Raw genomic sequence first — 24,139 nt, forward strand, 5'->3', positions numbered from 1 at the left:
CCACCCACAGGTTGCATGGCCTTGCCTATGGTGCTTGAGCTCTCCTGCTTCAGTTTCTTCATCTGTATACGGGGATAATAACCCCAAAACAGTATCTACCTATTATGGGCTGAACTATGTCTCCCCCAGATTCGTATGTTGACACCCTAAGCCCCCATATTTCAGAATGTGACTCAATTGGGAGATAGGCCTTCAGAGAGGTGGTTAAATTAAAATGAGGCTGTTGGGGTAAGCCCGAATCCAAACTGACAGGTGTTTTAACAAGAAGGAGAGAACAAGGGGGCAAGGTCACAGGGGAAAGGCCATGTGAGGACACAGCAAGAAGGTGGCCTTCTACAAGCAAAGGAGAGAGGCCTCAGAAGAACTTAATCTTGCCTGCACCTTGATCTTGGACTGCAGAGTGGGGACGGAATACACGTCTGTTGTTTAAGCTGCTGTATTTGTGATGGGAGGCCTAGCAAATCCATACCCTACCTCAAAGCATTGTTGTGGGGTTTCGACTAGATGGAGCATCTAAATTGCTCTACAAAGTGCCTGGCTCCTAAGTGTCTTCTATTAGGATGGCCAGTTCTATTAGTATGGGCTCACTTTCTGTAGCACTCATTTGGTAAGCCTTGTGCCAAAGTTGTGAAGGGTTGAGTTCCTGGGAGATCTAAGTAAGTTCTCCGAGGGCCCTGGTGGTAGATTTCTGGCCTCCGTCTCCAGCCTACCCAAGTGCCTCATCTATAAGGGCTGTTCAAAAACATTTGTAGATATAATATTCTTGGATTTCAAGAAATATCTAGGGACTGGAGTAGGTAACAAAGCAGACCATCTTCGGGACGTTGAGGGTTTAGCGGGGAAGGAGGAGACACTGATCATGTAACATTACTTGCTTTGAGTGGTGTCCTTTTGCTTCCACCAAGAAGCAAGTGAGCTCTGAATGGAGGTGCTCCTTTGAGTCTCCCGGTGAGCCCGGTGAGAGAGAGACAGCAGCTTGCACCTGCTCTGTGCCCACTATGTACATTGTCTGCACAACAGCCCCAACTGGTTGACTCTGTTCTTACTTTAGTTTTTCAGATGAGAAAACTGAGGCACAGCGAAATAACTTCCCTAGGCTCAGACCACGTGTAAGAGTTAACAGCCAGGATTCAAACTCGGGCAGTCTAGCATCAGAGCCCAAATGAGCAGGAAGCGCGTGCTGATGGAACCGCAAAGACAGTTCTCGCAGGCTTATGGTTTTCTGTTTCCGTGGCCGGGCACGCAGCCACTATGATGTGGGGCAGGGACCTGGTCTCTCCTCTGTGTTCTCAAATCAGTCGTGGACAGGGGAGGCAGCACCCACTGACGGGTACCCGCACTTTCCTTCTAGCCTTCAGAATGGCTTTGTCCCATACCTCCTGGACAGGGGACAAAGACAGACCTCAACTAAGAAATGCAACCACAGGAAGGAGTTCTATCAATGACTTCTCTTCTGTTTTCCTCTGGCCACTTTGTTGATGTAGACAATAGGACCAGAAGGGATTTTGCTTGTTTTTCCCACATTTACCACGTGTTAATGAGATGCTCAGCATAGTGTTAAGTGTTTTCCTCTGAAAGAGGCTTTGTTAAGGCCTCGGAGACGGATCTTGGATCCAAAGGGTTCCAGACCAAGCAAACACCGCAGGGAGGGAGTAGAAAACCAGTAAGGGGCATTCAAAACCTGTCCCACAGAGGAAAAGGTCAGGGGCTAGAGAGAATTTGTGAGGGTTTTTGGAGAGAGCTTTTAGCATAGGGTGAGTCCAGCCCCCCTCCCATGGGGCTAGGGGCCTGCCTCTCACCTCACCCCCAGGGAGAGCGGGTACAGTGGGTCCCTCGGAAAGGGAGGCTTGGGAACCTGACCCCAGCCTGGAAAATCAAAACCATGAGCTATGGGCTGGCTGGGGGCCCTGGCTGCAGAACACAGACAGAGCAGCTGCCGTTCTTGTAATTCTAGGGCGAGGAAGACCCAGATGCTTCCAATGGGTCAGCTGTGGAGCTCTGAGATGAAGAGACTGGCATGGGGTCATCTGAGGAGCTCTCCAAAAGGGACAAATAGATGACAGCAGCGAGAAGTTCGGGCATTTCCCAGGACAGGGCAAGCCACCAGCCAGAGTAGGAAGGCATTCAGCCTGTTTGGGGGGAGCTGGGGTAAGAGGGGAGGACTCCTCAGAGACAGTATCTCCAATGAACCCAGGAAGGACCCGGCAGAGTTCTCCCAGGCCCAGAGAGCCTGAGGCCTATCCCAGAAGGCATGCGTGTCAGGTAGGACCCCCTTGCTCCCTTCCCTCTCCTCCTTCTCCGCTCTTCTCAGTCCTGGAGGGGACAGAAACCCAAGTGGCAATAGGGTTGGGGGGCGTAGAAGGGGGAGTCTGGAAAGAGAGGAACCAGTCACCCGCCCTCCCCAACAACAGTGTCCTGTCTGCACCAGCCCGGGCTGCTGCCACTCATATCCCAGTCCACCAAACTGGAATTTGGAAGCCGTCATTTGCGTTACAGAAGGCTTTTTCACTCAACCCAAAGCATTCACCTTTGAAGAAACATCAGCTTTCCTTTAAAGATAGACCTTCTCTGGTGCATTTTAATTATTTGGATTATTAAGATTTTATATATCTCTATCTTATCCCCATACCTGACAAATGAGCTTTGATGAGCAGACACTACACCTTATTCTCCTTCAGCCCTCTCCACGGGACCCGATCACCAGAGACACTCAAAGATTTGATGACTAAAGCACACTTTTCAGGGACACGCTGACTGTAAAAAGTGAAGTGCAGTCATAAGCAGGATCAACCCACTCCATTTTCAGATTGCTCCAGCTGAACAAATATATAAACCATCCCTCAGCCTTTTCTCCCCCTGCATTTCAAGCAGTAGGTGGTACTAATAAAAACACCACCTCATATTTCTATAGCACTTTACAGTTCCAAAGCCACCCTCATTGCCCAAAGTCACTCTCCACCCCCGCACAACCCTAAACCCTTGCCACCCCAATTGCACCCACGTGGCTGCCTTTCCCGATGGCCCGCCCTGTGCCAGTCCTTGCCTGGTAAGGCCACGTGCCCCCCTGGGGGGAGGCCATGTGTTATGTGAAGCGTCTCCTCATAAAGAGTCAGCTGGCCAGAAATGTGGGCAGAGAGCGAAGGGCAGCGTGTTCAGGTTCTGTTTATTATGTTCTCACAGCCTTGTTTATAGTAAAGGTGAACGACATTATTCCACTTTGCACAGTAATGAAACAACTCACTGAGGACTCCACCAGCCAAGCGGTTTATATGGCAGATGAGCTGCTACGAATCTCCTGTGCACGCCGCGTGACTCAGTTCTGCTGCTGTGGCTGGGGGGCACGCCAAGCCCAGCCACCTTCTCCCGCACGTGGCAGAGGGAAGGCCGCAGAAGGGTCCAAAGGGAGTAACAACCAAACAAGGGCACAGTTTATTGAGAGGGCCTGGACCCCACACCCGGCAAGGCCAGTGGTGCCCTCTTGGCAGTCTCCCATATTGGTCCCCAGCACCCTGTGGGGTCCTGAGAGGCCACGGGGACAGGAAGACATTTCTGCTCTTGGCTTCTTCCTCCACGATCTTATGCCAAGTGGCACAGGTTCTCAAAGGCAGGGGTGACTTTGCCACCTCTCTTGCTTCTAACCCAGAGAGACACATATTTAAAGAGGGCTGACACTCGGCCGACTGCAGGACAGTGTCAGATGGAAAATGAAATTCCTCTGCTTTGCTTGGAAGTAGGCACAGGCAGGGTCCGGAGAGTTCCGGGCGCTCATGTCAATGGGAGCCATCTGGCCTCTGAATGTGCCGCCTTTCACCTGTCCCTTCTGCTTGGTGGAAAAGCAGACGCCACGTCAGCTGCTTGTCTTTCCCGCACTGTTCCTTCCTCTTCTGTCTTCCCCACTCCTACCGTCCCCCAGCTCTCAACACAATGGGTTCAGGTCTTTCCCTCACAGTCCAGGGCCCGGGCTACGGGGACACCTCGGCCCTGCTGAGGAAAAGCACCCAGGCCCTCCCTGCACCCAGAGGCTGGGCCTGCAGCCTGGGCAGAACACCATTTCCCAGCTTTGGTTTGTTCAGAGCAGCAAGTTCTGGGGGGAGCACCAGAGAAGAAAATCAACTAGGAACCTTCCAGCTGCCCATCCAGCCTGAGACCAAAGAGGGAATCACGAGGGCTTAGAGCAGGAACTGAAACCCCACCATGGCCTTGGGAAAGAGAGCCCCGAAGAGCATGATATTCCCAGGATGGGACACACCCTTCACCCACCACCTGAGTTCCAACTACCCTGTCGCAAGGCCTTGGACACAGAGGCACAACCTAATGCAAATGGCCAAACATCGAGTGCACGAACACACACAAACAAGGGAGAAGCCCAGGAGGTGAGCTTGGAGGAAGCACTATGAATGAGACTCGGATGCGTGGCAAAGCCTCTCTGAATCAAATACCCTCCAGAGCTGCCCGCCATCGGCCTACCCGCTGCCTCAAGCCCCGTGCAGCTGGGGCAGAAACATTTTCTCAAAGGGGCACCCAGAGTCCGACTCGGGGCTGGCAGATTCCTGGTTATTGTGCCGGTTTGCCTCTGGGTGTGCTCCAGCCCTCTAGGCCCTGCCGCTGGGTAAGCTCAGCCATACTCCTCCTCACTCCCCAGGCCGGTGCTTCCTAACCTCATCCGCATGGGGAATCACCAGGGGTGCGTTAAAAATGACTGCTGTCTTGGGTCCCAGCCCCAAGCTGCTCTGGGGTAGGACCTGGACATTTAGGTCTGAAAACTCCCCAGGTGATTCCAAGGAGAAGCCAATGCTGGGAGCCACTGTCTCAGACCATCTTCTTTCAAAGCCTACTACTCCATGGGAACGTATTAAAAATGCAGTTTTCTGGGTGCCCCCCAGGTCTTTTGGATCAGCATCTCTGGGTGTGCCACCTGGGAATTAGCACTTGTAACAGGCTCTCCCGGTAAGCCCTGGGCACGCTCAGAGGATGCTGGGCATGCTCACCCCACGGGCGCCCTGGGGCTATGAATGGTTGTCATTGATTAGGTTCTATTTGGTTTGCCGAAGGTAACAGGTAATCTCACACCAGCCTAACAACAGGTTGACACTCAAGTAGGGCCAAAAGGCCACTTGCAGGGTGAAGAGCAGCAATCCTAAGAATCGCAGCTCTGCCTGGCCCACTGCCCTGGCTTCCCTGGGTCTTCAAAGGGCCCAGGCCCAGAGCAAGCCTCGAGCCTGGAAGGCAGTCCACAGCACGAGCCCGGCCTGAGGACCAAAGGAAGACCTTACACGGAAGAAGTGGCACCTGCAGATGCCCACCTAGTAAGGCGGACGAGGGCCCATAGAAGAGGAACTAGGAGAGAGCGTAGGACTAGGAGACATGGAAGGTCAGGGATGAGGTATGCTTTGATATTGCTCTAGGTGTTGTAAACATTTCTCTTTGTTTCATCATAGACCAAAATCTGGCTTGGCATGACCTAAGTGCCTGAAAATAGACATCAGAGCAGAGAGCTCTGGGCCTTTTGTGGGAAGCAGGACAGAAAGGGTGTGAGGACAGCTCCACCCCATGGGAAGACCATCTCTGTGGGGTACTGGCCTCATGCTCACAATGGTCACATACACACGCACACATGCAGACACTCCACGGGAGTACCATAAATATAGCTATCACATTCCTCTACACACAGACACACGCCCACATACCCTCCCATAGCGGCAAAATTCACGATACCCAAGCTTGGTCCTTCACACCTCCCCATCGTGGAAGAAAGTCACCCAGCGCCATGACACCACCATTTGCAGCCTTCATTCCACAAACGGTTGGCAAGAACTCCAGGCCTCAGGTGAGGCCACTGCCCAACACTCTTGTGCAGACTTCTCCTGGGGATAGTGGAAGTGGTAAAAAGGCCCCTCTTAAACATTTCATTTTTCCGTAACTCTGTGCTGTTCCAATTTACATGCACTTCATATTCGACAGTAGAGTTGGCAGCAGATGCACATTTCATATGTAAACAATGTTTAAAATACCCTGTTCAAGAATTTGATCATTAAATTAATTCTGGCAGCTTTAGCTAAGAATGGTTTTTTACCAGTGGGTGCAGGGGAATACTACCTGATCCAACTAGGAACACCCTTTTGAGGCTTCAGAGTTCTTGAACATGAGATTTCACAGGATGCTTCAGTGTGAGGGCTAGGAGGCATGTGTTCTCTCTCTCCTTGACGGTTCAGACAGACTCACCAACCCCCGCTTACAGATACAATGTGTTTTGGCAGGGCAATGAACCCTAACGCCAGTGGGACTCAAGAGCCTCCTTGACCTTGTCTAGCTGCAGCCAGAGAAGGGAGAGATTCACAAAGTTACTGGACAGGAATGCAAACGCTGGAATCCCGTGTATCTAAAGAGGCCCATCACCCCATAAGGGGAGAATGCAGCCCAGTTCTCGATCGCCTAAACTCCAGAGCTTGTGCCTAATCATAGCTCTTTCATTTAGTCAAGCTGAAAGTTTTGGAGATCTGCAGTGAATCCAAATCCATCGGCTGTGAATTATCCCAGTAGTACATCCACCACATTCTCTATGATTTGGTCCACCTGGAGACCAGCCTCTTCCAGACTCCTCTTCCACTTTCTGGTCTCTCTGCTGAAGATTCACATCCCAGGTACTGCAAACTTGTGCCAAAGTCCACTTTTTCTCAGGCAGCTAGAGTGTTTTATGCTCATCCTCCAAGGAAGAGTTTCCTGACACAGTTCCAAAAGCAGCCTCAGGGTACCATGAAAGCATTTTCGGAAGATTCTCCACAGCCAGATGTTCACAGTGATCTTAGCCTCACCTCCTGTTCCATGTTCAATCCCAAAAGGTCAGAGATCAAGAAGGAAGTTGCTGAATAGCCAAGGTGGCCCTCATGAGAGAGACCTTTCTAAGAAAGCATGCTCCCAGGAAGCAAGCTGAAGAGTTACAGCCTAAGTTCCCATTCTCCCCCATCATAATTACATGACCTGCATGGAAGGGGGGACAGGGAGAGACAAGGAAAGTATTAGGCACCATGAGAGCTGTCCATGCTAGGGGAATTCATTCACCTCCCTTTGTCAAGCTGTCTGTCATTCTAAGAGATCAGTGATGTGTGATGCCACAGGGAGGTGAGGGCAGAGAATACAGTAAGCAACAGAAAGGATATATGGTGCCCCATTGCACAAAAGTCTACTGGTGCTATGTTCCCTGGTCATTTGACTTCTGGAATACTTCTTGGTAGAATCGAGGAAGATTTGCAAGCTGTATCTTTCTTAAAAGCAGCTCCACATCAGAAGTCATGAAAGACATCTCCCAAGACCCTTCCTGGAATTGCGAGGGTAAAAAAAGTCTTGTGAATTTCCTAGGCTAAGATGGGCAGTGATCACAGTTTTTCATACTGGTCCAGTGGAAATGGAAGAAATAGCCAACCTTGTGGAGTTTGCCCCTTCTCCCAGGGCCACCTGTTAATGACAGTGCTAGAAACCTGGGATTCCTCCAGAGACCTCTCTCCTACATTGTGAGGTCCCAGCACGCAGGACTGGCCATTACATTGTGACAGCAAATCACAAATATAAGCCAGAGTCTTCTAGCTCTTCCTCACAGGGGTATAGTCCAAGTTAGAGTCAGGAATCTTAACTGAGGAGGGTATGGAAGTGGTGGAAATTGCATTTGCATTATTTACACATTAGCCCAGCTAGCAAATCTGCCTTCTCAGTGGAGATGACCCAAGGCATTATGGAGGGCAAGTCGCTGACCCAGAAGAAGGGTAACAGCAGCAAGGTGCTACCACTAACTGAAACACAAACATGGGTAAATGGAATAGAGTCCAAGCTCTGGTGACTGGATCTTACTTTGGAATGGCCTTTCATCCACTTCTCATTCCCAGGCTCCCAACCAAAAACCATTGCTTTTTGAACACCTATGACATTTCACGTTAGAATATGGTCTTGGCAGCAAAAGGGAGGGGAAAAGCCAGTGATCTCCAAGAGTCCCCATCTGAGGTCTAACTGAGCCTCCTCTGGCTTTGGGACAGCAAATCTAAGTACATTTTGGACCTCAGGAACCTGGGATAAGAGTCTTTCTCCATGAGGCTGTGTACTTTTCCCTGGGCTTGGTCAAAGCAAGTCAGGGATGGCTCCTGCATGTTCTTCCTCGTGGCTTCTCGGGTCTGGAAGTCTATGTTTACCTGGAGACAAACAGAGAGCATGGTCACAGGCCCTCAAGGGCCAAGGTGCCTGGCAACTGCTCTAGCTACGTAATAATTATTAATGACAGTATCTTATATATGTCAGCTTATTCATGCTTTTCACACTGTTTTCCTGGAGGTCATCCCTTTTGATCCCAGAAAGAATCCTGTGAGGTCTGAAGACCAGATATACCTCACCCCAATTTACAGATAAGGACACTGAAGAAAGGAGATACTGGAAAGCTGGTCTAAAGTAGTATGGAAAGTTAGTAACAGAGTCAAGGCAAAACCCTAATCACTTAACTCCTAAGCCAGGGGTCTTCACCATATCAGGCAAAGGGTGAGACTGAAGGTAAGTATTAATGTGGATTCCGTAAAGAAAGCTTGCCCTACCTACTAGGGAAACAAATGTCCCCAGAAGAGAGACCATGGTTATAATGGACATCTCTGTTCCAAGTATTATAAGGAGCCTACAATGTCCTGGCCACTGACCAAAGATCTCCTACAACCCAAGGCAAAGGATAATTTAAGAGTTCTAGGTATATAATGCACTTAAACTCATAGAGAGCAAATATTTTTCTTCTATAAAACCATCCCAAGTAAAATTCTGCTTTATAACTCAGCATAGCAAGTCATTTTATTATTGTAATGATACTAAGTTATAATAAGATAATATAAATGACTGTAATGACTCATTAAGAAGCAGTGACAGGGGGTGCCTGGGTGGCTCAATCGTTAAGCGTCTGCCTTCCGCTCAGGTCATGATCCCAGGGTCCTGGGATCGAGCCCCATGTTGGGCTTCCTGGTCAGCAGGAAGCCTGCTTCTCCCTCTCTCACTCCCCCTCTTGTGTTCCCTCTTTCGCTGTGTCTCTCTCTGTCAAATAAATAAATAAAATCTTTAAAAAAAGAAGAAGCAGTGACAGATGTTGAATAGGTACTTTATCCCTAATACTCAAGAGTAGTCTTGAAAGGTAGGGGATATTATACACTTCTACACTGGGGAAAATGTGATTCAGAGAGACTAGCTGACTTGGCCAAGATCACACAGCTAGTAACAAGATTCCAAAGTGGATGCTCATCCCATTAAGCCATGCTGCCTTCCACCACTAGGAAAACTAACATGGATTCAATGGCATCTACCCTTGCAGAATCCCTATAGGAACACAGGTCCTGCAGGCGCATTTTTGACAGCTAAAACACTCCTAATAGAGCTCTTTTTTAGAAGCCCTGGGTTCTGCACCTTAAAAGTGATCCTTTTTTTTTTCATTAAGAGCCATCAGAGAGGTAAGGCTCGTTCAGAAGACAGTACCCATCAAGACTGGCTCGAACCCCCACAAGGAGAGTGATGTGAGCCAGGAGCCATGGATAGAGGTCTTACAAGACTCTCGCCACTGCCAACACACCTCCCTTGGAGCCTGCACATCCACAAACTCCTCAAAGATCCTATGGGCCTTGGAGACCAGCTTTGCAGTTGACCTGGTCTTCTTGAACTCCTCACACGCCAGCCAGAATTCCAGGTTCTCCTCGCTGAACTCCGTCTTCAAGAAGGCGCGGAATGCAGCCACCCCATCTGTGGATGTGGTGGGTGGGGGGAGGAAGAGAGAGAGGAAGAGGCTTAAGCTCATGAACTATAGAAGCAAGAGAGAAAGGCAGCAACAGTGTGAGACCAGCCCGGACTGTCCAACCCCCAGTGCCCCACATCCGCTTGAAGACTCTCTCCCAAACACACAAGTACCCTCAGAGGCAAGCTCTGCTCCTACTCAAGGACTGTAGCAATGTGAGGGAGAAATGTTGAGGAAGCCATAGTAATAATGATTATGAGAAGCCCTGGTCACTCTTCATAGCCTTCAGGGGTCACTGCCTGTCCCCTAATGCAGAGTCCGCTGTCCCCTGAGTCCACTGGTGAACCTGTGTTTCTAATTAGGCCAAAGTAATATTTGTAATGCATTTCCTACCCTAATCCAAGTTAACCACCCTGAAATAACAGTCTGTTACAAGACAAACTACAGGAGGGTGTGAATGCCTCAGGGCAAATCCTTCACTACTACCAGAAGAACATCTGAAAGTAAACACTGAAATTCAGTCACTAAAGCCATTCTATTACCTTCACAGGGTTCCCAGGCTCTTCTAAAAAACTTTCAAGGCCCTGTGTTTTAATGGTTTAGCCTGTGGATACTTTATTTTAAAAGATCTTGCTTATCAAATTACATGGTTTAATTAAGATTAATTACAATTTTTCTCCCGAATGATTTAATTATGAACACACCTTTTCATTTTTTTAAAATCCATGTCATGCATATTGCCAGAGTTTCCAATCAGAATAAGATGAGCAGAGTTACCATATAGATTTGGAAAACAACATCCACTGATAGCCTATACATTCAGTTAATGTTTTTATATTAAGATAAATTTTATAAATTATCTTAACCCTCAAAACACTCTCCTCCACTCAAATTAGAGCTATATCTTTCTACAAACTGTCCTCAGGGAATGGGCAGACACAACCTAGAATGAAGTGACTGCATTGGTTAAAAATGACTCTGGTCAGAATGTTTTCTTTCTTTTCTAAAACTTGTTAAAAGGACAATTATGTCAACAGTTCTTAGTTCTGAGAGAGGGGATCACCTGAGCATCTGAGGCCCACCAGTGTGCACCAGGACAACGTGCCGCCCGGGATCATCCCACGGATCAGTGGTGCCCTGCTACTGACATATTTAAATGTTTGTCTTTACTTTTGTGAGACATTTTCATTTCTAATTAAAAAGTCATTGGGTATCTTTGTCTTTCAAAATAGATGTTGTAATGCCCTACACTGGAACTGTTGTCGTTAAAAAACCAAGACTTTTAGTTGCCAGAGCCAGGAACTTGAGAGAAAAGGGTTTTGATGGAATTCCCAAAGTTAAACTTTAAATCGAAAAGAAATCTAAGTTTGGAGGCCTGAGTTTAAAGTGTTTAACAAAAGTAGGGTAGCCATGAAAACTAGCCCCCAAGCCAGTACGTTTTTGAGAGTCAAGGGAGGCATGCCTATTAATTACACAGAGACAATGGGCATAAACCACGGCCACCATAGACAAAAACCAGGACATATGATCACCGTAAGACAAGACATATGGTCCTCTAAGATAAGGAGTATGGAGAAAGCAGAACATGATGTAAGGCTGTTTCCCGTCAGGCAGGATGGAAATAAAATTGCTCGTGTGCCAGGGAAGGAAGAGGAGAGTAGTGTTTAAACTCATATGAGAGTTTGGCTCAGGGCCCCACGCACCCTCATTCCTACATTGGGTTTAAAACCCTGAGAGGAGGGAGTAGAAACCAAAGATAAAATGTGAATCAAAGAGAGCAGTAAGCACTAAGATGACAAAGATTAGACAGAGAAATGGCCAGAGAATCATTCATTCAATTTAACGATTTTTTTAAAACTACCAATGTACAAAATACGTCAGGTCATAAAATCCACCCATAAAATCTCTTGTGGATGCTCTTTTTTGCCACACCTTGTCTCCTCCAAGTTCTTTTAGAGGTAACCCAGAGGTTTCCCCGGGCTCTGAGGAACTCAGATCTGAGAGCTAGCCTGCCTGCCAGGAGATTGCCATTGCTTGCAGAAAGGGCCCCTGTAGCAGAGGCCACAGGCAGAGGTTGGTTGGAATACCATTTGGAGCTGTGGAAGCCTCCAAAGAGACTCAGTGCCCATGAGATCCAAGGTGCAGCTTGTCCAGCAAGGTGGTCTCTGAGCAGTGACCGGTCCACACATGACAAGAGCCATGGATGCTATTGGTGGATGCAGGGAGGACATGAGGACCACGGGCCAAAAGCCTTCTCCTGTGGGCAGGGAGTGGGAAGGAAAGGGCAGGGGGAGAACCCTAAAACACTGTGCATTTATCTAAAAGATTAAATGCAAAGTGGCTTGGAAGAGTCACTTGGAAGGGCCTCTTGTTTTTAAACTGGAAGAGACCAAATCCTTTGAATGGCAAAGCTGAAGTTTGTTGTTTGTGTTAGATTTTGTGTTGTTTTCCATCGAGAAAAAATTGAATCCAGTTACAGATAAAGAAAATTACCTTTCTGCCTCTCTTGATGGCATTGGTGGAGATAACCCGCTAGGGAAACTCGCCGACCTCATGCGAGACAAGAGACAGACATTATCTCCCTTCACTGAAGTCTCAGCTTTGTTGGGCCTTTGTGTGGATTGAAAGAGAGAGAACACCTGCAAGGTGCTCTCAGGAGTGTTGCTGTACTTCTCCAATCTTATAGGGAGAGAAGCTGATGCTTGGAGATCAGGCTTGGCCGAGTTCACACAGGTAATACTGATAGCATTAAAAATACAAAGTATACTAACTCCCAATCCAACATAGCAATAATGCCTCCTCCATTCATTCATTCGCTCATTCACACACCCATTAAGGGACCCAGGCATTCTTCGAGATGTGCTAAAAACAGGCACAACTAAGCCCTCAGAATTTGCAATGAAAGGGCCGTTTGAGCCAAGAAAACATAATTTGGTAGTTATGATATATGTGATAAGTGGGATGGCAGGGTAAGCACAGGTTGCTGTGAAAGCACCCAGCAGGGATGCCGAGCCAGACCTAAGGCCCTAAGAAGGACGGAGAAGCTTCTAAGCTGAGATGTGAAGTAGAGGAGCAGGAAGCTAAGTGAAAGAAGGGAAGGGGGGATGGAGAAGCAAATTGTAGGAAGAGAGAGCCACACCAGCGAAGGCCAATAATTAAGAATGTTTGAGTAATTAGAAATAGCTCAGGAAGACTAGTGTTCAATAATAATCACGTAAACAATTACTGAGCCTACTTATAAGATACATCAAGAGTTCTGTGAAAGAGCCAGAGAGACAGAAGGATAACACAGCACTGCAAAAACCCAGGGAAGCGAAGGTTTTGAGGAGGGGGGAGCGGCCATGTGGCCAGTGCTACCCAGAGATCAAGCTAGCCACGGTCCAAGAGGTGGTTGTTGGATTCGGTGACGAGATTCAGCGACCATGGGCAGTTGCAGCTCTAGTGGTGTGATGGGGGCCCTGGGCACTGGGGTGAACATGGGGGTGAAAGAGAGGAGAGGAAACAGAAATAGTTCATTTAGATGTTTCTTGCAAGAAGGGGAAGAGAGAGATCAGACAGCATAACTGGAAAGAAATCAGAGGTCAGGAAAGAAGGGTTTGGGGTTTTCTGGTTTTGTTGTTGTGTGTTTTGTTTTTTGTTTTGTTTTGGTTTGGTTTGGTTTTGGTAAGATGGTCTTGAGTATGTTTGAATGCTGATCTAATCAGAAAAGACTGCTTGACTAGAAGGAGTTGAAATTAAAGGACAGAAAGAGTTTAACTGATAGAATGTTACAGAAATAAGCCTGAGAAGAGAATTATGATGGAGAGAAAGAGAAAGGGCTGCATGTGGATACAGGGAAGTTTCTAGTTTGGGTGCAGGAAAATGAAGGAATTCCTGTCTGATTTTAGCTGGAGAAGGTGGTGGGACCTAGGGATGGCAGGGTTTTATTTTTACGTATTTATTTAGGATTTGGGGCAGAAAATTTTATTTATTTACTACATGCCATATTTTTTGCTGGGGATTTTGCAAACACCAGCTCAATTTATTTTCACAACAATGCTGATACATAGATAGTAGCACTCTGGTTTTCCAAATGAAGACATTAAGACTTACTTACAGAAGTCGAAGAAGTGTCCCAGTTCCACAGCTGGCAAGGGGAACCAAGTTTTGCTACCAGGTCCATATGACTCTAAAGCAAGATCTTTTTAGATGTATTTGCAGGCAGAAGGAAAAGACCAAGGGAAGAGAAAGATTAAAGGATCAAAAGAATATATCTGGTGAAGGCAAATCCTAGAGAAGGAGGGGGACCAAGAAAGAGTAGAACTTGTCTCCCTTAAAGTCAAAAGTAGAGAAAAAGAAAGTGGGGTGGGTGAGGATAGAAAGACCTGACCAGGGAAGCGGCATCTTTGAGATGGATAAGGCTGAACAGCTTTGCTCTTCATTAATTTGGGGTGAAGTCCCCGTGAAGGTGGTCTGCCTCCACGTGCTAGGCTGTGAGGACATGGCATGAGTAAATCAGATGAAGTCACCACCTCACAGAACTCGAAAGCTAGTCCAGTATCACAGACGTTGAGCAATAATTTAAAATAATTAGTTGAATATTATAAGTCCAGTGTGTGATACAGGGGCTTGGGAAGGGTTTGGAATAGGTACTTCGGAAAAATAAGCAGGAATAGGGTAAGAAACAGGCCAAGACTTGTGAGGTCCGAGGTGCCAGCTCCTGAACAAGGTTTACGAGGCACCAGGAGGGGAGCAAGCACTTTTAACTCTGAGGATGCGCCCATCATTCAAAGAAAGGATCGTCAGTTCCAGGTTGGCAGATGAAGCTTGAACCCGGAGAACAGCAAGGATATTTAGGATCTAAACGTTGGAACATAGGAAAAGGAGAGAAGGACAAACATGAGGTTAAAAAAAAAAAAAAAAAAAAAAGGTTGACGTTAGAGAAGGAATTTTGAAAACGGACCACTGCAGGCCCTGAATGTGCACTTACTTTGGGCCAGGTACCACCTTAGATGCTCTGTGAGCCCCCAGCACTTGCTCCATATGGCAAAGTTAGAGCATAGGTCCTGAACTACTGCCATTTCGTAGAGCGACAAAGGAAGCTTAGAGAAGTGAGACCACTTGCCCGAGGTCACAGGGTTAATAAGCGGCATGGATGCCAAACTACAAAGCCAGTGTTCTTACGTGAGCCAGTGGTCCAGTCCCTGGCTCGGCATGATGGCGGGGCCTACAGGACGCCTACACCAGCAATGGCTGGAGGGGCAGGGAGGGGAGTGCCATCTCAGCCCAAGACGGGGGGGCCAGGAGTAACTCCACAGATGGTAATGTTTCCAGGAATGATGGCAACAGATGAGGTGGGGAGAAATCGAAAGTCACTGTGGAAGGCAGAGGAGTATCTTGGAGCAGCAGAACAACCTGGAGACAAGGATGGACACGGGCAACAGAATTCAACTGAATGACACTGGAAGCAATTGAGACTGACTCAGGCGGGGATGGGGGTTTGAAATAAAATGTGTGGTAAACTCGTACCCAGCTCATGATCGCCTGTTGGCTTCACTGAGGCAGCCTATGGAGCCCTGCCGGTCCACCTGGGACAGAAGCACCACTGTCCCAGTTGGGAGCGTCCATTCTGATCAGAGTCAGGCCCATAATTAGCTCTGTGACCTTGGATAACACATTCAACTTCCCTGGGTCTCAGCCTCCTCAACTGTGAAGTGAGAGGGATGGATCCGATGAACTCTCCCTGCGTAAGGTCGTGCTCTGTTCTGCACTCCTTTTGCAACTCAGGCCTGCGTCAGACACAGCTCTCAGCCAACTGTTTCCCACCTTCCCCCCAGCAACATCGCCACCACCACACACTGAGGACCTACCCTGGGCCCAGTTCTGTGTTGTCCTATCTACGTATATCAACTCATTCAATCCTCACACCCACCCAATTGTCAAGGCAGAGGTCCTGGAGTCAGACAGCCTGGGTCTGAATCTGTGCGACCTCAGAAAAGGGTCCTAACGTCTTGAAGCCTGCCTCATCTCATCTGTAAAATGGGACTTGCAGCCCCAGATAGTTATGAGGACGAAATGAGGTGATCCGGCAGTCAATACACGTTAGCTCTTATGGAAGCTCGTTTCACAAAGAGGGAAAGGGAAACTTGGAGATTTTAAGTTCAACACGTGGGGTCACTCGGCCAGAAGGAGGTGGACAGTGGATTCGCACCCACATCCGTGTGACTCCAGAGCCCACTCTGCCCGTGTCTCCTCTCGCGATCGGAGAGCCTCATGTTGGCTCTCCCTCCAGAGGAGGGATGGACAAAAACCCCAGATCAAGCAATCACACTGAAAGTACCAGGGCAAACGAGATGTCTAGCTCACAGAGCTGGAGATTCTCCTGCAGGAGGACACCTGCCATCACCTTATCTGTGGTGACAACCGAGGCCATTAGGTGCTACCGGTAACCTGGAATCTGTCTAAACTCTCTTCTCTCCCGCAGCACGGCCACCTCCCTGAGGCACAGGGCCATCCTACAGAGCAGACTGGCACACTCCCCAGTGGTAGCCTGGGGACACTGTAACAAAGTGTGGCTAAGTGACCTTGTAAAGACGTCAAGCTCTTTCAGGTGGCCTCAACCCAAGATGCGATCACCTGAATTTCCAGAGCTGGCTTCAGAGAGTGTGGGAGGGGGACCAAAGCAAAATATGGCACTTAAAATTTGTCAGGGATTTCAAAAGAAGAGCTTGAGGAGAGATGGGAAGTTGGGGGGAGAAGGCCTAGGGAGGTGAGATGGAGAAGTTAGGGGGAGAAGGCCTAGGGAAGTGAGATGGGGAAGTTGTAGGGGAGAAGGCCTAGGGAGGTCCGGAGCTAAGGAGCTGCGGCATCTAGAGAACAGACTGTGGCAAAGAGAAAGCTCACAGAGCCCCACACAGACTGTGCCTGTCCACAGCCCTCGTCCTCTGCTCACCCACCCCTCTTGGTCCCCATCTCTTCCCACCCTGCCATATTCCCAAGGCTGCCTCTGAACAAGGCCGGGGTGAGGGTCACCGTGCAAACAAAAACTTCACCTGAGAACAATGGAAGTGAGAAGGGGGTGGAAGGCCCCCTGAGGCTGAAGGAGCCCCTCCCCTTCCCAGAGCAGACAGCACCAGCTGCCTTGGTATACAGACCACCTGGCCCAGACCTGGCCCACCTTTCCTGCTTAGGGGACCCAGCAAGGGAATTGTATGGGACCAGGACAGAGGCTTTTCTTCCCAGCTAGATCCTTTCCTCCTCCTTCTAACCCTTCCCACCTCTTCCCAGCAAACTTTCTGCCTGGTCCTCTCTCTGACTCTTCAGCATCTTTCTCAGCCCCTCATCCTTTCCTTCTGTCTTCTGTCCCTTTTTGCCCCTCCTTCCCTCTTCCTCCTTCCTTCTCTCTACCAGGACCCTCTCCTTCCCTTCTGCTTGTCCATAAACTGGGGTTGGTTAAAATGAAGGATGCCCGTTTACTTCTGAAAGGCTCATGAGCACTTACTGGCATATCTCTCAGTGGGACCTGCTTTGCATTAGCGGTGCTCCTCTGCCTGGGCCCCTGTGTACCCCAGACCCTGCTCCTTCCCAGATACCTAGGGAACTGGAGGTCCCCCCTTTAGTACCTCCACAGATTCCAAGAAGCTGGAAAGAGTGACTTCTCTCTGATCCCTCACACTATCCTGCCTGGGATTCTGTCCTGAAGCTCTTCTGTCCTGGCTTGGACATGTAACTAGCTCAGCACCACCGTGGGCACCATGCTTAACCGCTCTGTGCCTCAGTTCCCTCATCTGTGAAATGCAGATCCTAACAGGACCTGCTCCATGGGGCTTTTCGGGTGAGGTGAGTTAATACACGCAGGGCCCAACCCTCAGTGAGGGCTCTGTGCGTGTTCGGGACCATTATGCCCGTAGAGTCATCATGCAGAGTAAACACACCTAATTCCCCCAAACAATCCTGGTCACTTAAAGGTGGTAGGTGGTAAACAGCTCAGGAAGATGGAAGAGTAAAAGGAGGATCTGCCTTTTTTTAAGTTTCATTTTTTCAGTTCACTTTGGTTTTCTTTGTAGGGCATGCTAAGAAGTCAAGGCTCTATGAACATTACACATTTTTTTAAATTAGTATCTGTCCAGTCGCAGGAAGGGAAAGGCTTGTGTCCAGAATTCCTGGAACACTCGGCAGAATCCTGGCATCCCCCTGAGCATGCACAGAATCTCCAAGAACATCCCCATGGCCACACATACTGCTGCCCACCAGCATTCTCCCGCTTGGTTCTGTGATGCAGGGTGCTTACATAAGAAAAGAAACTGGGTCACTATGAATGAGCAGTGCAGCTGGTGCAGCAGGGAGGGTGGCTTAGGTAACAGTTCAAGGTCCAGGAGCCCTGATTCAGCTGGCATGCGGGTGGGCTTGAGCCTCACTCAGTTCCCAGGCTTGGAAACATACCAGATCACAAGAAAGACTTTTTTTTTTGGGGGGGGGGGAAACCTCTCTGTTTACCAAAGTGTTGTCCCAAAGACCAGAGTCCTCTTGCATCCCTGATCGATAGGAAAAAAATAAACTGGTGAATGGGTTCCAAGGTCAGGCATTGGATGGGAAAGGAAAATATGTTTATAAAATCCAGGATACATATACTAATGGTGAAGTCAAAAATCTCTTTCATTCACAACTGAGTTCACCACTTTGAAATCTGTGATGAGAACAGCATTAGGATCAAAGTCTTTTTTGTGTGTGTGTTATCTGTAAAATACAGGTTTTTTTTAAAACAAATAACTGGGGCTTAGCAAGGTTTAGGTAAGGAGATTATTTAGAGAATAAACCATTTCCAGTTACTGACATTTACTGGAAGCAACTGCCATGCTAATTATACTTCAGTCTTGTGATTAACATAATTTTCTTCAATGATCTTCACTTTGTTAGTATACATAGAGCAAGATGGTATGTTACAACAGTAGTAGGACCTGACAGTTGTTAGACTCTTTGAGCCAGAAGGGACATGAGAGACCCTAGGATCAAGCCCTAAACTGGACACCAGGGAATGGTGAGGCTCTAAGGTTGAGTGGCTTCTTATTCCTAGGACATGGTAGCAGCCGACTGAGGACAGCCTGGGTCTTACAACTCCCATTCCAATGTTCTTTTCTATTTTATCAAGCAGAAGCTGGGTCGAGTCACAAAAACCACAAAAAAATCAAGCTACAGCCTGTATCTGCAACTATCGTGAGAAATTAGCAACGAGTTTTCTCTTGAAGGGAAGACAAAAGAGAAGGGTCCCTAGTAGGGTAAAAGCATTCACAAATGACTCCTTCAATGTGAGAGAAGTATTATAAAACTCCAGGTGCACCAGTCCATCACCTAAAAGATTCTAAATGTCCCGGAATACTTGTCTAATTAGCCTGATATAGGAACACTGAGGAGAGGCTCAAAGAGGGAATATATCAGATTCGCCTGCAGGGCTTTTGAAAACCAAATCCCCGGAGGGAGTCTCTCACAGCCCTTGAGGGGAAATTGGGAAGGGATGAGGCAGGGATACCAAAAGCTCATGAGGCAAAGGAGGGTGAGGTATTATGGAATTTGAATAAGCCCCCCTGCGATTCTAATACTGTCCCCACTCAACCCTTGGGTTCAACCTTCCGCTGCCTGTGGAAAGAAGCGGATGCCATCTCTATAGCTTACAGGAAGTGTGAAATCCATGTTTCCTCAGTGAATTGAATGTTGTATTATAACAAAAATAATCAAAATCATTCTCCTTTCTGGAGCGCCCCCCCCCCCCCCGCCCCGTGTCACGTTATCATGCTTAGCGTTTCACAACCGCAATCACAATTACTTCTCAAAACAACTGTGCAAGGCAAGTCTTACTCCCCTTTTACAGATGAGGACAGCAAGGTTTAGAGAGGTGATGCAATTGGCTGGAGGTCACATAGCTGGTAAGCAACGGAATGGGTGTTGGAGGCCCATCCAATTTCCAGAAAACACACTTGCTGTATATGTTTACTGCGAACAGCATCCACCATACCTGCTACATAGCTGGCATCAGTGATCCATGGACGTCATACCGCCGAAGGCACATTGGAAGGCTATGTAATCCAGTGTTCAGTGGGCTTCTTGGAAAGCACGGGCCACCTGCCTCCCAAGATGCTCCAGATTCATGCTTTACTTCCTTATGTTTTAGAGCAGTGCTTCTCAAGCTTTGGTGGGCATAAATATTACTGGAGGGCTTGAGGAAAACTTACTGCACCCCACCCCCCAAAGAGCTGACCCAGTAGGTCTGAGACAGAACTCCAGAATTTTCATCTCTTCCAAGAGCCCAGCAGCTGCTGGTGCTGCCTTCTTTGGATCACACTTGGAGTAACACTGTTCGAGGATTTTTTGGCTTGGAGAAGGATGTGGGGAGGGCGAGGCAATAAATGGGAACCGGATAGTTAAACTGTACATTCTAAAGCTAAGGACCGTTTGGATGAATAATTAAGGAATTTCATTAGCTCGTAACTTTCATGTTTTTGCTTGTTTGGGGTTTTCTGCTTGGTTGCTGTGTGACCAGATCAGGTCATTGTATTTTCCTATATCTCAATCATTATCCCAAAGGGGCTAATTTTAAAAAACTAAAACCTTCTTTATTGGTCTCCTTTTCGCAGAGCTGGATACTAACTCTTGTGAATGCAAAAGAGCTTTCAATTGTACTAGTCCACTAACCTGGCATTCCCTGGGCCTGGCGGGGACAGGTCAGCATAGACCCTCCACACTCTGTGCAAACAATGAAACAAAGCCAAGGACCAAATGGATGCCCAGGGTGAGGTGCTCTGTCATTCAGGTGTGGGATCAGGCTGAAAAAAAGAAGAGGAAGGAGAAGGAACCCTGTCTACACTGTCCCCTTAAAAACTGGAATGAATCCAACTTTTATGTCCAACAACAACAAAAAAATCCCACAAAGGAAGGAAGGAGGAAGGAAAGAAGGAAGGAAGGAAGGAGAATCAGAGTTTGAACTGATTCAGAGCTCAGGACTGAATGTCCCACTAAAAGCTGGACAAATAACAAGCATATGCCTGAACCTCATGAGGAAATCAAAGCAGAAGACATACAGTTTTGTGCACGCTCTCCCGCAACCCATCAGAAAAAATCTCCCACAAGCTGGGAGCCTTCACGTTCCTGGGTATGAGCTACAGAGACAGGAAGTCTTCTGGGTGTGCGCACACACACACACACACATGCACACACACACACCCTCGGGGGCAGCCTAGGTGCACAGCTCACAGACACTAAGTCTAACTGTCCCTGAGTGAGCAGGAAAAAGATGCCAAATTAACCCATATTAGAAATCCTTTGGAAACAAACTGAGGGTTCTAGAGGGGAGGGGGGTGGGGGGATGGGTTAGCCTGGTGATGGGTATCAAGAAGGGCACATACTGCATGGAGCACTGGGTGTTATATGCAAACAATGAATCATGGAACACTACATCAAAAACTAATGATGTATGGTGACTAACATAATAAAATAAAAAATAAAATAAAGTAAAGAAATCCTTCGCTGGGGTGCCTGGGTGGCTCAGTTGGTTAAGCGTCTGCCTTCGGCTCAGGTCATGATCCCAGGGTCCTGGGACCGAGCCCCATGTCTGGCTCCCTGCTCAGCAGGGAGTCTGCTTCTCCCTCTCCCTCTGCCTGCCGCTCCCCCTGCTTGTGCTCTCTTTCTCTCTGTCAAATAAATAAATAAATAATCTTTAAAAAAAAAAAAAGAAATCCTTTGTTAGCTAATAAAGTCATCAGCAATTTCAATTTTATTTTTCATTTCTTAGTTTTAAAAAAAAAAAAAGCCCTCAGCAGGTGTCTATCCCCCAGACCTCCATGCATGCTTCTTCAGCTTTATCCTTGTAAGCAAATGTGACTGGAAACCAAACTGCTCCAAATATTTACTTTCCAGATTTCTTTTCCCTCTTAAGTTTAAAAAGTAAAGTTGCTTTCTTCTTTTCCTGAGGTTTGAACCTGAGAAGTGCTGCCTACACAGCAGGACCCTGTCAAGGAGAGAAAGCCTCATAACACAGGTGCTTTAGCCCCTCATTTGGTTGCTTGAACCATTTCAGCTTTGAAGGGGTTTTACATGACCCTGCAAGCAGCGCTGACTCGAGCCACCTGCCCTAGGTGTTTGCTAAAGGCCCAGTCTCAGCATCCTAGAACAAGAGGGTAGGACTGGATCCAGTGTCTGAGACATCCTCTTCCAGATCCTTCAGTGCACAGATGAAGAACCAGATTTTCCAAGAGATTGAGGGATTCCGTCAAGGCTACCCAGCTATTTGGAAGCAAAGGGTGAGTTAAAATCGTCCTTACGCCGGTCTGACAACCAGCTAATGTTCGTAACTTAATTGTACAGAAGCATGTTCTCCAATTAAGTGGAAACCATGCTCTAAACCCAAAGCAGACCTGCTGCTGTCAGGTCAGTGAGGACTTTTAATACTGACAGAATGGAATTGAAGAGGAACACCGAACATCAGGATTCTATTTGAAATCTTGAAGCTCCCTCGTCTGTAGGCAGCACGCTATTATTTCTTATGTGATTTGTATGCATGTCCATGTCTCCGAAGGCTGCACTCTCCACCAGAGACGTACTGTCCTGTTCATCTTGGTGCCCTCGCCCCCAACCAGCTGCTTAGCACAGATTTCAAAAATCATGAACACTTAGTACACCTTTCTTTAAATAAAGGAGCGCCCAAAACAGCCAGGCAGAGCAGGGAGGGTAAAGATGCTCTATAAATTGAGAATGGGAACAAAAATAATTATCTGAATTATCCAAAATAGAAAACTCAGGGAGGACAGTTTCCTAGGTATAGAGGATTACCAGGGGGGTGGTTTCTAGACTAATGCACTTTTTTTTTTTCCGGAAGCTCATTCAGTGATTCTCCTTTCTTTACTTTTTAGGACATTTTGCTATCTTAATTGAAAGCCCTGCACACCTCTGATCAACTGCTGTCCCTCCTAAGGGACCAGCACACATGCAATCCCTTTGGAAAAGCTTAATCAGCCCTAATTGAGTCACAATATTAGCCCAAATTAATTAGACTTTAAGAAAGTTGTCAACACCCTTCAAGGTAACCTGGCTCTGAGGGCTCCCAAGGAGGAGTCGGTCAAGCTCTAAAACCTTGAAATTCTGCCAGTGACCCATGAATACAGGCCTCTTTCTTCTCAAAGACATTTACTCCATTGGCTTTTTATTTCCGTACTAAACAGAAATCAAAACAGAACATCAGACTCCAAGAAGGATCACAGAACTTTACAGTTCATTCTGCAGTGGTCTGACAAAGAAGCAATCTGGTGTCAGCTTGTAACCCCTTAGTGGAATCCCCATCTCAGAAAAGTGTTAACTGCATTCCTGGAAACCGAAACCATCCCCCAGAGAAGCAGAAGCAAGCATCTTCAGGTCTAAAAGTCATTGAATCAAATAACATGAAAGCTCTTAAATCTCCAGGTCTTGCCACTGCAGCAATCCAAATATACACTGAGATTGCATCCATTAATTGAACCACCATAAACTCTGTCTATAATCGCTCAGCATTAATAATTGGCTGTGAAATTTGCAAACCTATTCTTAAGGCACATTTATTTTGCATTCAATAAATAAAAGCATCATTTAAAAAAAAAATACCACCATATTCTTTCAAAATACCTTTAAGTAGAGAACCCCAAATCATCTAAAGGTGTCCTCTTATGAAGATTCCCTGACCCAGGTGACAGGTAGCACACAGGTATTTCTATCACCATTTTGGAATGAGGAAACAGCCTCAGGGACTTGAACTAAGTGAGTCAGTCATGAGGCTGAAATAGAAACCAAACTCCAAGATGACCTTGAAGCAAATGCAGCCAGAAAAGAAGGTGTAAGTTAATAGTGACATTTGTTTAGCCTACTGTGACTCCAGAAAACAAGTCAAAATGGCCTCAGAAAGAACAAGCCTTACTGTCAAATCCTAACTATCACTGCACATATGCCATTACCTTGGCAAATTCACCACATAAGCTTGCTGTTTGTGACATAAGCCGTATGTCACACACACTGTGTCTCTGCTGCCTTGTTTTCCTTCCTAAGTGTAATCCATAGAACGCTAAAATGACTATTTGTCTCACAAAACTACATGCTACAAATATATGCTTATTCTTAGATTTTGCATTTCATTTTAAAATCTATTCAAGAGCATTTAGTAACTAGTTTATTAGGACCAGGGGCCTAGTCAGAGGGAAGTGCTCATCCAGCTGAAAGCAAAATCACCTCTAAAGACATCTGAAGATCGGGGGACTCCATCAAGGCCACTCAATTATCTAGTAGCTGAGCTGGGTCAAAATCAAGAACACAGGTCTGACTACCAGCCAATGCCCTTAACCTCATTGTACAGAATCATGTTCCCCAATTAAGTGGAAACAAGACTCCAAGCTGAAAACAACCCTTCTG

The 24,139-nt window shown here is 47.3% G+C and overlaps 1 protein-coding gene across 9 annotated transcripts in view; it reads right to left on the reverse strand.

Annotated features, from left to right (window-relative positions):
• Nucleotides 1-3,149: 3,149 nt before the first annotated feature.
• The window catches only part of RGS8 (regulator of G protein signaling 8), a 40,871-nt gene continuing 19,881 nt past the window's right edge, over nt 3,150-24,139 (reverse strand). For 7 of the 9 annotated variants that reach the window (XM_027613965.2, XM_027613967.2, XM_027613971.2 and 4 more), the window contains 2 exons: nt 9,581-9,747; nt 3,150-8,177 (listed from right to left, as the gene is read on the reverse strand). In XM_027613965.2, coding sequence (XP_027469766.1) covers nt 7,995-8,177; nt 9,581-9,747 — 350 coding nt within the window. In that variant the 3' untranslated portion in view covers nt 3,150-7,994. The remainder of the gene's footprint in view (nt 8,178-9,580; nt 9,748-24,139) is intronic. The other 2 variants (XR_003523408.2, XM_027613966.2) reach the window with 2 other exon arrangements.

Source organism: Zalophus californianus, chromosome 10 (genome assembly GCF_009762305.2).
Source record: "Zalophus californianus isolate mZalCal1 chromosome 10, mZalCal1.pri.v2, whole genome shotgun sequence".
Taxonomy (NCBI): domain Eukaryota; kingdom Metazoa; phylum Chordata; class Mammalia; order Carnivora; family Otariidae; genus Zalophus; species Zalophus californianus.